The sequence below is a fragment of the Phyllobates terribilis genome, unplaced genomic scaffold (assembly GCF_046119375.1).
Source record: "Phyllobates terribilis strain yellow unplaced genomic scaffold, ASM4611937v1 Scaffold_7__3_contigs__length_470593459, whole genome shotgun sequence".
NCBI classification, from domain to species: Eukaryota; Metazoa; Chordata; class Amphibia; order Anura; family Dendrobatidae; genus Phyllobates; species Phyllobates terribilis.
In genome coordinates, this window is record NW_027362767.1 from 203,075,518 (window position 1) to 203,090,635 (window position 15,118).

Below are 15,118 nucleotides of genomic sequence, written 5' to 3' on the forward strand. Positions count from 1 at the left end.
GCACACAACGTCTTTTTCATGCCTATTCTGCCTGGGTTCCATGTGAAAAAGTGCCGCAAAACTGTTGCTAAAAATTCACACAGTGTCGGTGCTGTGCACATGTTCAGTCCTGTGTTGCTTCTTTTAACCACTTCAGGATTTCGAAACCATGAAGCGAGTAAAAGAAGTAAGGACTTTCATTCTTCCTGAAGGAAGCCGCTCATCACTATAATGGTAAGCACAGAGAAAAGATGCTGGCAGGACAGCCCCCCCAAAAAACGATGCCAAAGCTGCCAGCACAGCCACTTCACGAAAAAGACGACTTCCTAAAGCGTCTTCTCCTGGAGTTTTGGAGGAGTTTTTTCCCTGAAGCATATTTTGCAATCCTTTGACAGTGCCTAGTTGGAGCGGAGTCCATCAGGAGCCACAGAAGAAATGACATGCACTTTCTTTTTTTTTTTTTCCAACAGGCGTTTTTCAAAACCTGACGTAGAAAAAAATGCTCAAAAGACTAAACATATGACCAGAAAAATGGTTTTACAATAGACATAAATAGTCTTTCAAGAATTTTTAAAGCCATTTTTCAAGAGTTTCTTGAAACAGACATGCTCCAAAAAGCTCCCCAAAAAACTGAGTGCATTACCCGCAGGTTTATTCAGGATTGGCAGAAGAGTGTTCTGGAAAAAGAGATACAAATTTTGGGATGTATGCAAACACTTTGTATATACAATCACGGCCAAAAGTGTTGGCACCCTTGAAGTTGTTCCAGAAAATGAAGTATTTCTCCCACAATATTATTGTAATTCCACGTTTTGTTATACACCTGTTTATTTCCTTTGTGTGTATTGGAACAACACAAAAAAAACTGAAAAAAATGCAAATTGGACATAATTTCACACAAACTCCCAAAAATGGGCCTGACAAAATCATTGGCACCTTTCCAAAATTGTGGGTAAACAACTTTGTTTCAAGCATGTGATGCTCGTTCAGACTCACCTGTGGCAAGTAACAGTTGTGGGCAATATGAAAATCACACTTGAAACCAGATAAAAAGGGGAGAAGTTGCCTCAGTCTTTGCATTGTGTGTCTATGTGTGCCACACTAAGAATGGAGAACAGAAAGAGGAGAGGAGAACTGTCTGAGGACTTGACAACCAAAATTGTTGAAAAATATCAACAATTTCAAGGTTACAAGTCCATCTCCAGAGATCTTGATGTTCCTTTGTCCATTGTGTGCAACATAATCAGGAAGTTTACAACCCATGGCACTGTACCTAATCTCCCTGGATGTGGACAGCAGAGAAAAATTGATGAAAGGTTGCAACACAGAATAGTACAGATGGCGGATAAGCAGCCCCAGTCAAGTTGCAAAGAAATTCAATCTGTCCTGCAGGCTCAGGGTGCATCAGTGTTCAGCGCAAACTATCCATCGACATTTGAATGAAATGAAACACTATTGCAGGAGACCCAGGGCGACCCCATTGCTGACACACAGACATAAAAAAAACTAGACTTCAGTTTGCCAAACCACAGTAAGCCATAATCCTTCCAGGAAAATGTCTTGTGGACAGATAGAGGTTTTTGGTAAAGCGCATCATTCTACTGTTTACCAAAAACAGAATGAGGCCTACAAAGAAAAGAACACAGTACCTACAGTCAAATATGGTGGAGGTTCAAAGATGTTTTGCGGTCTCTGGCATTGGGTACCTTGACTGTGCGCAAGGCATCATGAAATCTGAAGATTGCTGGATTTTGGATCACAATGTAGTGACCAATGTCAGAAAACTGGGTTTGTGTCCTAGGTCATGGGTCTTCCAGCAGGGGATAAAAAGGAAAATCCAGCTTCCACGATATAAAATCTTCTTTCTTTATTTAATCCTTTAAAAATAGAGACATGGGTACAAACCAGTGGGGGAGGTGTGAGGTGAAAGGAAAAACGCAGCACACTAGACGCATTTCGAGCGCATTACATGCTCTTGACTCACACTGACCTGACTATTCTTTTGTCTCACCCCTTTGTCTATGACGTACCCTCCTGGCTTCTGACCTTGCACCTTTTGATTTGCAGCCTTACGGCTTGTCCATTAGTAGTGACTAGCATCACAGCTGGAGAGTTCTGAAGTGGCAACGATGAGTCCGGATCTAAATCCCATTGATCACCTGTGGAGAGATCTTAAACTTGCTGTTGGGAGAAGACGCCTTCACATATGAGAGACCTGGAGCAGCTTACAGAAGAGTCCAAGATTCCAGCTGAGAGGAGTAAGAAGCTGATGGTTTTAGGAAGCGACTGACTGCAGCTATTTATCCCAAAGGGTGTGCAACCAAATATTAAGTTGAGGGTCCCAACAATTCTGTCCGGCCCATTTTTGGGATTTTGTGTGAAATTATGTCCAATTTGCCTTTTTTCTCTGTTTTTTTTTTGTTGTTTTGCTCAAATACACACAAATGGAATAAACATGTGTATAACAAAACATGTGTAACTGCAATAATTTTCTGGCATCATTTCAAGGGTGCCAACACTTTCGGCCATGACTGTAATTACCAACATTGCTGTTGGCTGAAAACAGATATTTAAAGTCTCAGCACCCAAGAACACCCACAACTCCACTGAAGAACCAAGCAACATCATCATACCATTAGTACCTGTGTCAAGAGGTTTTGGATAGGTCTCAGAGGTCGCCTCTTGCCTCCTGGAAATCCATGTTTGTATTTCACAAGCGCTGCGCTGCCGTCAGGAGTCATGTCGCACCCGGACACATCACTGGAAAACAAGAACAAAAAAGACGTGAAAACTTATTCCGTATACAGGAGCAACTCAATTCTACATCTTTCTTGTATTTCTAATGTAAAGATAAGTTATGCAAGGTTACATTAAAAATCAGTTTTAAGAAAAGCAAAGTAGCAAACACTGAAGCCATGTCCACACACTGCACCAAAATGCACAATAGCAATCTACTCTGATTATTACATATTTCTGCCTTTACTTTTTTGTGTGTTTTTCCCTTTTTTATTCTGTCTTAATGCAAATTTGATGCAGCTTTCTTAATGCGTTTTTTCAGTGCAGAAATGGTAGGATGCTTCGTTTTTGAAGGCTATATACTGTTCATGTGATATTTAATCTTTTCTATATATAGTCTATGCTATATAGACAGGGAGAGTGTAAAGGGCATCGCAGTCTCTCTCGCAAGGTGAAGGACCTTTGCTCATGTGACCTTGTTGACCCCAGTGGTCCTTATAACCTTCTACACTCAGAAACTGCACTAATAATGGAGGGCTGGCAGTATCAGTGCAGTGCATAGACTGATGCTTCAGCTGTGTGGTGTCTTGCGGGGGTCCCCTTTGGGGATGATGACCCTGGACATTGCTCAGTTTGCCCCCTCCCCAATGCCAACTCTGCATTAGCTTTACATAAAAACATACAAAAATAGAGAAAATGGTATGTAAGGGAGGGACCACAGCCTGCAGAACCCTTCTCCCAAACGTGAGATCAGAGGAGGCAGAAAGGTCAAGCCTATAGTGATTATAGAAAGTAGACAGATGACCACGTGGCCGCCTTATATATTTGCTCAGTGGGCACGTCCGCTCTTTCTGCCCAGGAAGCAGCCATGCCCCGTGTAGAGTGGGCCTTCAGATTGTTAGGAGGATCTCTGACTGATCCCGTATAGGCCATCATGATGGCTTCCCGGATCCACCTTGATAGAGTGCCTTTTGAGACCTTTGATCCCTTTCGGGAGCCCTGAAAGGAGACAAATTGAGCCCTATCCTTCCTCCATGAGCTTGTGGATGCTAAATAATGTATAAGGCATCTCCTGACATCCAAGGTATGAAACCTTTCTTCCTAGCTATTTTTTGGGTTCAGGACAGATGGATGGTAGGGCTATCTCCTGAGACATATGAAACCTAGAAACAATCTTAGGTAGGAAAGCAGGGTCTGGTCACAAAACTACCCTATCGTCTAGCACTAGGGTAAAAGGTGGATCTGCAGATAAAGCCTATAACTCACTAACCCTCCGTGCTGATGTTAAGGCCACCAGAAGTATTGTTTTTAGGGTGAGTAATTTTATGGACCCTGAGCTAAGGGGCTCAAAGGGAGAACCTGTTAACGCGTTTAACACTAAGTTTAAATCCCAAGAAGGGACCCTTATTGTAGGGGTTGGATTGGCTCTACTGCATGCCCTCACGATCCTGGAAATCCATTTGTTACCGGCCAGATTATAATTATACAAGGTCCCTAAGGCAGAGATTTGGACCTTTAAAGGTGCTAACCGCTAGGCCTTTTTCCAGCCCTCTTTGAAGAAATTCCAAAATGGCCATTATGGGACCCCCCCCCCCAGGGAGAATCCCTGAGATGACAAGAACTTCTTCCAGACTCTAACTGTAAATTTTAGTAGTTATTGGTTTCCTACTACCTAGAAGAGTAGTCAGTAGATTCAATGAGAAACCCCGACCCTCTAGCAACGACCTCTCAAGTTCCAGGCCGCTAAGTGCAATCCTTTCACCTGAGGATGGAATATAGGACCTTGAGCAATAAGGTTGGGTATCTCTGGAAGAATCCAGGGTTTTGTGAAAGACATGCTCCTTAGCCAAAATAACCACGGTCTCTTGGGCCAGAAGGGGGCTATGAGGACTACTCGAGCCTGATCGTCCCCGATCTTCCTCAACACTGCTGGAATTAGGCACGTTGGGGGAAAGGCATAGGCCAGACTGAAATCCCATCTGCACTGGAAGGCGTCTACTACTAAAGGGTTTTCCGTGGGATTCAGTGAGAACTTTTTTAACTTGCTGTTCTGATGAGTCGCAAACAGGTCGACCTCTGGAGCCCCCCACATGGCCACTAGCTGGCGGAAGACTGAGTGATTTAGAGTCCATTCTCCCTGCAATAATGGCCTGCAACTTAGAAAGTCTGCCTTCGTGTTGTCCTCTCCTCTGATATGAAGGGCCTTTAAAGAGAGAACTTTTCCTTCCACTAGAGAAAATATCCTCCCCGCAACCTGCATAAGTGATTTTGAGCGAGTTCCCCCCTGGTGGTTCAGACAGAATTTTTATGTGATGTCCTCGTAGAAGGGGTAAGAAGCTGATTAATGCCTTCTCTACAGCTCGTAGTTCCCACATGTTGGAAGACTCAAGACTCTCCTCCTCTGACCAAGTCCCCAGTATTGGGCGGTTGTCTAGGTGCGCCCCCCACCCCCTGGGGCTGGCGTCTGTAGTAATCACTCTGGTAAATTGTGGAACCCAGGGGGACGCCTGTCTGGAACGTGTTTGTCTCTAACCAACAATACAGTGACTGAATTACATTTTGAGGGAGTGTTAACCTGCCCTCCAGATGTCCCCTGAGGATGATTTCGTTCTTTAGGACGTCCCACTGCAATTCTCTTGAATGAAATTGGGCCCAGCATACCGCTGGGATGCAGGAGGTGAGGGACCCCAACAGAGACATGGCCCCCCTGAGAGTCATTACTGGGTCTGTTATGGCTGTCGAGACTAAATTTTTTATTTTCTCTCTTTTCTGCTCGGGCAGGCGGCATTCCTGTCGAATCGAATCCAGAGTAAGGTCTAAAAATATCTGAATTGTATGCGGGATCAGTTTTGATTTTTCTAGGTTTAAGGCTATGTGCCCACGATGCAGAAATGAAGCAGAAAATTTCTGCAGCATTTCTGCATCTCCCTGGCAGAAAAAACGCATGCAGATTGTGCATGTGTTTTTCCTGCAGAATACATGCGGATCCACATGCGGATCCACATGCGTTAACACATGTGTTTCCGCATGCGGACTGACAAGCACTTTCCAGGCGATAGCATCATTTGGAAAGTGCTTGACAACTAGGTCACACTGTATAGATCCATGCAAAAGGCATGGATTTATATGATGTGACCGTAAAAATAAAAAAATAAAGCTATACTCACCACCGATGCCCGGCGTGTGCTGTCGCGCTCGTCCTGGCTTCTTCTGGGTTGCCGGCATCTAGCGAGACAGCCTGCGGTCACATACGTCATCTCAGGTCCTGGAAGGAGAAGCGCTGCCGGCAAGCAGAGAGAAGCCGCCGGACAGGTGAATATAAATTATTTATTATTTTATTCTTTTTTTTACAGGTACAATTGTGAGAGTCTTCTCTCCTCCAGGACTGGGTACCATCCGCACATTGAGACGCATAAAATCCGCTTGTCAAATGTACAGACACGGATTCTATGCGTCTCAATGCAAGTCAATGGCGGCGATTCCGCTGCGCTTCCGCAAAATTAATGAACATGCTGCGGATTTATGAGCGCTGCAGAAACGCTGCGGAAAAATCCACAGCATGTGCATTGACATTGCGGAATGCCATTGGGGACCATAGGGTGCGGATTACCATGCGTTTTTGATGCGTTTCCGCTGCGGAAATTCCGCAGCATAAACGCATGAAAAACGCATCTGATCCACTTGGGCCAGGCAGTGATCGTAAGTTTTGCCCACTATTAGGAAGTCGTCCAGGTACGGAATGATCAATCTGTTTTCCTCCCTGAGATGAGCCGTAACCTCTGCTATAAAGTTTTGTGAATATGCGGGGCGCCACTGCTAGGCCCGAAGGGAAGAGCTCTGTACTGGAGGTACTTGACGACTCCCTGTACAGTTACGGCCACTCTGAGGTATTTGTGAAAGTCGTAATGGATTGGCACATGGTAATACACGGGGAACAGAAGGCTTATCGTTGATTTTATTGTTTCCATCTTGAATGATGGAATGTTCAGGAATTTGTTTAGGTCTTTCAAGTTGAGGATGACTCTGTATGAATTGTCCGGTTTCTTTATAAGGGGGAATAGAACCCTCTTCTTTCTTCTTGTGGTGATACCTCCAGTAAGACGTTCTTTTGCAGGAGACCTGAAATCTCTTCCTCCAGTGCCCGCTGTTCTGGTAGACAGGATCTGGTAGGCAGTCGGGATAAATTTCTCTGGTGGGTGCCTCAGAAATTGCAGTTTTAAATCTGATATCACTAAATTGAGGATCCACTTGCTGGAAGAGATCCTTTCCCAGGCTGGAAGGAAGAGAGAGAGCCTCCCTCCCACCTGGGATAGAGTTGTCATTTTGGCGGTTTGCGACTATCCTGGGAGGGCCCGCCAAACAAAAACCCTTTCACTTTCCTGGAACGATCCTCCCATCTAGATTGTTCTGTGGACGTCCTTCTGTGGCCAAATTTCTTCCTCCGAAAGGACTGCTTAAAAGTTGAGAAGGAAGATTTAGGAAACCCTTTTTTGTTGTCACCTGCTTTCTCCAGAATTGTGTCAAGAGAGGCACCGAAAAGAAAATCTCCTTCACACGGAGGAGAACATAGCTTTCCTTTCGTTTGTACGTCCCCCGGGCAACATTTCAGCCAGACTGCTCTACGGCCGGCATTAGACAGGGCCGCAGATCTTGCTGCTAATCTGGCTGAATCCGCAGAGGAGTCCGATAAGAAGGTCGCTGCTCCTCTTAATACAGGTAGAGAGGTCAGAATGGAGTCCTGTGACTCATTGTTCTTAACCTGGCCTTCTAACCTGTCTAACCAAACCATAAGGGATCTTGCGGTACAGGTTGCTGCTATGGCTGGTTTCAATGCCCCTGCTGATAACTCCAAAGTACCCTTAAGGAAGGTATCTACCTTCCGGTCCAGTGGGTCCTTCAGCATCCCTGTGTCTTCAAAAGGGAGAGAAGATCTTCTAGAAGCTTTGGATACCGCCACATCCAGATTCGAGGCTTTATTGCAGAAAGCGGTATCTACCTCATTAAAGGGATATTTCCTTTTGAAGGAGGATGGAAGGGGACCCTTTTTCTCCGGCCTATCCCACTCCTTCCTGAAAAGTCCCTGCACCTTATCATTAATCGGGAAAACTCTTTGTTTTTTCCGATCCAAGGTGTCGAACATAATATCCTGTACCAATTGTTTTGCCTTCTGGTCAACTTAACCCCATTACTAAGCTATCCACACTTTCCAGGGGAAAACAATGACCTGTGCCTGCCTCGCTATCCGAAGAGGAAGAGTCAGTGGAGTCATCCAGCATTCCCTCATCGGATTCAGAGTCTGAAAGGGTGCGGGGGGGGGGGTTTTTGCTCTATGGGTCTGGGATGCTTGTTTTGCTTGGGAAAACAATTTTAACAATTTTCCTACCTCAGACCTAATAAGGGTTTTTAGATCTGAAGAAAAATCCGGGGTTCCCTCCGAAATTGTTTCCTCAATACATGGCTGGCATAATCTTTTGGGCCAAGTGTTTAGTCAGACCCGTTCACACAGGGCACATACTCTGTACTTGGATTTCTCCGTACATTTTTTAGGGACATCCTGACCATATAAAGTAGGAAGGAAAGGGAGAGAGAGAGACAAAACAGAAAAAAGTCTACATTAATACGTCGACTTTCACGTAGCTCACTCACCACCCAGTAGATAAAGACAGGGTACCGGAACGGGAGGCAGGACGGTATCCGAAACTTCTCCTCGGGAGACCGCAGAATCATCGATCCTGCAGGAGCTATGTCGGCTGGATCTTGAATCCTTGGTGCTGCGACTCCCAGAATGCCCGCTTGCTCCTGGGTGCGCTTCTGGCGCCGAGGCGGCTGCTCCATCTCCTCGGGCTGCTGCAGCTGCAGCATGGACTGCTGCTCTTGCTGCTGATGTGGTGGGGAGGTCTGCTGTGAGGCAATTACGGTGCACTGCACCCTGCCTGGCCGGTGATCTACCCTTAAGTACCCTCATTGTGCCACGGAGATCACCAGCTCGCGTCCCCGCAGTTTCCGGTACCTCCCCCGAAAATTACATCCGGGGGTCAGAGGTCCTGGCGCGCATCATCGGGGCGTGACTTCCGGTTTCATCACTTCTGGTCGTGCCCCGTGAAGTGACATCCGGGACGCAGGGTTTGCCGGCTACTATGCTGTGTAGGTGCCGCAAACCCAGGCCCCCAAGCGGTGAGACCACATGTCGGCGCCCCCCGCGGCGCTTCCAGGAACCACGGGACTGGCTGCAGCAGACTGTGCCCGGCCACAACCGACCGGCCCCGGCCCAGGTAAGCTGAAACTTGCTGCTGTCGCCGCCGAAGAGAAGGAAGGTCCCCCATCAAGGACAGCAAACCACTGAGGCGGAGAGAGGCGCCGCCCTTTTTATCTTGAAGGTTTCCTGTCCTTGAAGGGCGGATCCCCTCTCTCGTTGTGCTGACAGAAAAATCATACTGTCAGGGCCATGATACTGAGTGAGGGACTGTGGGTCATCATACTGTGTATAAGGGGGCTGTGGGTGTATCATACTGAGTGAGGGCCATCATGAGAGAGGGCTGTGGAGGCCATACTGTGAGGACCATAATACTGAGTGAGGGCTGTGGAGAATACTGACAGGCCATTGTACTGTGTATGGGAAACTTTGAGAGTGCACTTTATGCTGCTATGAGCCCACCTACTCCGCTGAATGCAATGGTTGCCCTGCAGATGACATATGTGTCATTTGCATTTCATTTTACCTTAAAATATCAAAGGTTTTCTGATTGTTTACCTGTGATTTTGTGGCCTCACAGATGTCTTGTGGTGACTACTTTCTTTCTGCTCCGCACTGTCTTGTGATATCCGAGCACAGAGTGTAGAATAGTGGATGGTCACAAATCGGAAGACCCACCGTAGACCTCTTAGCGTAGGCCAGTCATGACTGGAATGAAAGTCTGCGCTTCCTGAACACGGCTCCTACGTGATGGAAACAGACAAAATGTTATCATTGTAGATGGCACGCGCCATTCTAAACGCTCCGAAACCTGTGACCATTACCAAAAAGTCAGCGCCACAAGATCCATTCACCATAATGACTTTACATTGAAACATTACAAGACTAGGGGAGGTCACCAAAGGTGGTGAAGTGGGGTCACAAAGCTTGTGCCCACCATCTATAACAGTGCTGGCGAGAGCCCTCCCGGTGGGCACACGAGCCATCGCCGCAGCACTAGCGCTACTGGATCGGGCCCGGCGGATGAGAACTCAGAGCCCCCCGCAGAGTGCCGACACCAGCCCCGCTACTGCAACTACATGAGCGCTCTCGGAAGCAGAAGTGTACTGCAGCGAACTTGCCAGGCTCGTGCGCTGCAATACACACTGCTGGCCAATCAGAGGACAGCATGACGTCGACCGGCCAATCAGAGGACAGCGGAGGCCAGCCAATCAGAGGACAGCATGACGTCGGCCGGCCAATCAGAGGACAGCGGAGGCCAGCCAATCAGAGGACAGCATGACGTCGGCCGGCCAATCAGAGGACAGCGGAGGCCAGCCAATCAGAGGACAGCATGACGTCGACTGGCCAATCAGAGGACAGCGGAGGCCAGCCAATCAGACGACAGCATGAAGTCGGCCGGCCAATCAGAGGACAGCGGAGGCCAGCCAATCAGAGGACAGCATGACGTCGACCGGCCAATCAGAGGACAGCGGAGGCCAGCCAGAGGACAGCGAGGGCCAGCCAATCAGAGGACAGCATGACGTCGGCCGGCCAATCAGAGGACAGCATGACGTCGGCCGGCCAATCAGAGGACAGCGGAGGCCAGCCAATCAGAGGACAGCATGACGTCGACTGGCCAATCAGAGGACAGCGGAGGCCAGCCAATCAGAGGACAGCATGAAGTCGGCCGGCCAATCAGAGGACAGCGGAGGCCAGCCAATCAGAGGACAGCATGACGTCGACCGGCCAATCAGAGGACAGCGGAGGCCAGCCAATCAGAGGACAGCGAGGGCCAGCCAATCAGAGGACAGCATGACGTCGGCCGGCCAATCAGAGGACAGCGGAGGCCAGCCAATCAGAGGACAGCATGACGTCGGCCAGCCAATCAGAAGACAGCGGCGGCCGACCAATCAGAGGACAGCATGATGTCGACCGGCCAATCAGAGGACAGCGGAGGCCAGCCAATCAGAGGACAGCATGACGTCGACCGGCCAATCAGAGGACAGCGGAGGCCAGCCAATCAGAGGACAGCATGAAGTCGGCCGGCCAATCAGAGGTCAGCGAGGGCCAGCCAATCAGAGGACAGCATGACGTCGGCCGGCCAATCAGAAGACAGCGGCGGCCGGCCAGAGGACAGCATGATGTCGACCGGCCAATCAGAGGACAGCATGAAGTCGGCCGGCCAATCAGAGGTCAGCGAGGGCCAGCCAATCAGAGGACAGCATGACGTCGGCCGGCCAATCAGAGGACAGCGAGGGCCAGCCAATCAGAGGACAGCATGACGTCGGCCGGCCAATCAGAAGACAGCGGCGGCCGGCCAATCAGAGGACAGCATGATGTCGACCGGCCAATCAGAGGACAGCAGAGGCCAGCCAATCAGAGGACAGCATGAAGTCGGCCGGCCAATCAGAGGACAGCGAGGGCCAGCCAATCAGAGGACAGCATGACGTCGGCCGGCCAATCAGAGGACAGCGGAGGCCAGCCAATCAGAGGACAGCATGACGTCGGCCAGCCAATCAGAAGACAGCGGCGGCCGGCCAATCAGAGGACAGCATGATGTCGACCGGCCAATCAGAGGACAGCGGAGGCCAGCCAATCAGAGGACGGCATGAAGTCGGCCGGCCAATCAGAGGACAGCGGAGGCCAGCCAATTAGAGGACGGCATGACGTCGACCGGCCAATCAGAGGACAGCGGAGGCCAGCCAATCAGAGGACAGCATGAAGTCGGCCGGCCAATCAGAGGTCAGCGAGGGCCAGCCAATCAGAGGACAGCATGACGTCGGCCGGCCAATCAGAGGACAGCGAGGGCCAGCCAATCAGAGGACAGCATGACGTCGGCCGGCCAATCAGAAAGACAGCGGCGACCGGCCAATCAGAGGACAGCATGACGTCGCCGGCCAATCAGAGGTCAGCGAGGGCCAGCCAATCAGAGGACAGCATGACGTCGGCCGGCCAATCAGAAAGACAGCGGCGACCGGCCAATCAGAGGACAGCATGACGTCGCCGGCCAATCAGAGGTCAGCGAGGGCCAGCCAATCAGAGGACAGCATGACGTCGGCCGGCCAATCAGAAGACAGCGGCGGCCGGCCAATCAGAGGACAGCATGATGTCGACCAGCCAATCAGAGGACAGCGAGGGCCAGCCAATCAGAGGACAGCATGACGTCGACCGGCCAATCAGAGGCCAGCGGCGGCCAGCTAATCAGAGGACACCATGACCTCGGCCGGCCAATCAGAGGTCATCGAGGGCCAGCCAATCAGAGGACAGCATGACGTCGGCCGGCCAATCAGAAGACAGCGGCGGCCGGCCAATAAGAGGACAGCGAGGGCCAGCCAATCAGAGGACAGCATGACGTCGCCGGCCAATCAGAGGTCATCGAGGGCCAGCCAATCAGAGGACAGCATGACGTCGGCCGGCCAATCAGAGGACAGCATGACGTCGGCCGGCCAATCAGAGGACAGCGGCGGCCGGCCAATCAGAAGACAGCATGACGTCGGCCGGCCAATCAGAGGACAGCGGTGGCCGGTCAATCAGAAGACAGCATGACGTCAGCCGGCCAATCAGAGGCCAGCATGACGTCGGCCGGCCAATCAGAGGCCAGCGGCGGCCGGCCAATCAGAGGACAGCATGAAATCAGAGGCCAGCGGCCTCCAACCAATCAGAGGAAAGTATGACGTCGGCCGGCCAATCAGAGGCCTGCGGCTGCCGGCCAATCAGAGGACAACATGACGTCGGCCGGCCAATCAGAGACCAGCGCATGGCCTAGCCAGTTCGTGCGCTGCAATACACTTCAGCTAGATGTGCCAGGAGAGGACGCTGCTCGGGAGAAGAAGGAAGGTGAGTAGGGGTGTTTATTATGGTTGTTTTTTTTTTATATGCGATGCACAGTGGCGCCAGCAGGCTGGGGGGGAGGGGGAGCATATATACATAGACTGAGGGGGGGGCATGTATACATAGACTGAGGGGGGGGCATGTATACATGGACTGAGGGGGGGGGGGCATGTATACATGGACTGAGGGGGGGGCATGTATACATGGACTGAGGGGGGGGGGGCATGTATACATGGACTGAGGGGGGGGGGGCATGTATACATGGACTGAGGGGGGGGCATGTATACATGGACTGAGGGGGGGGGGGCATGTATACATGGACTGAGGGGGGGGCATGTATACATGGACTGAGGGGGGGGGGCATGTATACATGGACTGAGGGGGGGGCATGTATACATGGACTGAGGGGGGGGGGCATGTATACATGGACTGAGGGGGGGGCATGTATACATGGACTGAGGGGGGGGGCATGTATACATGGACTGAGGGGGGGGGGCATGTATACATGGACTGAGGGGGGGCATGTATACATGGACTGAGGGGGGGGCATATATACATGGACTGAGGGGGGGGCATGTATACATGGACTGAGGGGGGGGGCATGTATACATGGACTGAGGGGGGGGCATGTATACATGGACTGAGGGGGGGGGCATGTATACATGGACTGAGGGGGGGGCATGTATACATGGACTGAGGGGGGGGCATGTATACATGGACTGAGGGGGGGCATATATACATGGACTGAGGGGGGGGCATATATACATGGACTGAGGGGGGGAAGCATATATACATGGACTGATGGGGGGGAACATATATACATGGACTGAGGGGGGGCATATATACATGGACTGAGGGGGGGCATATATACATGGACTGAGGGGGGGGCATATATACATGGACTGAGGGGGGGGCATATATACATGGACTGAGGGGGGGCATATATACATGGACTGAGGGGGGGCATATATACATGGACTGAGGGGGGGGCATATATACATGGACTGAGGGGGGGGCATATATACATGGACTGAGGGGGGGGCATATATACATGGACTGAGGGGGGGAGCATATATACATGGACTGGGGGGGGAGCATATATACATGGACTGAGGGGGGGGAGCATATATACATGGACTGAGGGGGGGGAGCATATATACAAGGATTGAGGGGAGGGCCAGCTAATACAGTATACAAGGATTGAGGGGAGGGCCAGCATATATACCAGGATTGAGGGGAGGGCCAGCATATATACCAGGATTGAGGGAAGGCCAGCATATATACCAGGATTGAGGGGAGGGCCAACATTATATACCAGGATTGAGGGGGGAGCATATATACGAGGATTGAGGGGGGGGGGATATATACAAGGATTGAGGGGAAGACCAGCATATATACCAGGATGGGGGTGAGCACATTCTTTATTTCTGCAGTCTCATACCCCTGCTCCACGTGGGATTTCTTGCCCTATAAATAAGGTTGGGACTATCAGTTGTGTTGTGCAGAAGTCTGGTGGATACACAGCTGATAGTCCTACTGAATAGACTGTTAGAATTTGTATTATGGCAAGAAAAAAAGCAGCTAAGTAAAGAAAAACGAGTGGCCATCATTACTTTAAGAAATGAAGGTCAGTCAGTCCGAAAAATTGGGCAAACTTTGAATGTGTCCCCAAGTGCAGTTGCAAAAACCATCAAGCGCTACAAAGAAACTGGCTCACATGAGGACCGCCCCAGGAAAGAAAGACCAAGAGTCACCTCTGCTTCTGAGGATAAGTTTATCCGAGTCACCGGCCTCAGAAATCGCAGGTTAACAGCAGTTCAGATTAGAGACCAGGTCAATGCCACACAGAGTTCTAGCAGCAGACACATCTCTGCAACAACTGTTAAGAGGAGACTTTGTGCAGCAGGCCTTCATGGTAAAATAGCTGCTAGGAAACCACTGCTAAGGACAGGCAACAAGCAGAAGAGACTTGTTTGGGCTAAAGAACACAAGGAATGGACATTAGACCAGTGGAAATCTGTGCTTTGGTCTGATGAGTCCAAATTTGAGATCTTTGGTTCCAACCACCGAGTCTTTGTGCGACGCAGAAAAGGTGAACGGATGGACTCTACATGCCTGGTTCCCACCGTGAAGCATGGAGGAGGAGGTGTGATGGTGTGGGGGTGCTTTTCTGGTGACACTGTTGGGGATTTATTCAAAATTGAAGGCATACTGAACCAGCATGGCTACCACAGCATCTTGCAGCGGCATGCTATTCCATCCGGCTTGGGTTTAGTTGGACCATCATTTATTTTTCAACAGGACAATGACCCCAAACACACCTCCAGGCTGTGTAAGGGCTATTTGACCAAGAGGGAGAGTGATGGGGGGCTACGCCAGATGACCTAGCCTCCACAG

General features: G+C 50.2%; 1 protein-coding gene across 3 annotated transcripts in view; it reads right to left on the reverse strand.

Moving 5' to 3' along the window:
* The window catches only part of ARL13A (ARF like GTPase 13A), an 86,301-nt gene that overhangs the window by 24,663 nt on the left and 46,520 nt on the right, over positions 1-15,118 (reverse strand). For 2 of the 3 annotated variants that reach the window (XM_073639670.1, XM_073639671.1), the window contains 2 exons: positions 9,467-9,651; positions 2,613-2,739 (listed from right to left, as the gene is read on the reverse strand). In XM_073639670.1, coding sequence (XP_073495771.1) covers positions 2,613-2,739; positions 9,467-9,651 — 312 coding nt within the window. The remainder of the gene's footprint in view (positions 1-2,612; positions 2,740-9,466; positions 9,652-15,118) is intronic. The other variant, XM_073639672.1, reaches the window with a different exon arrangement.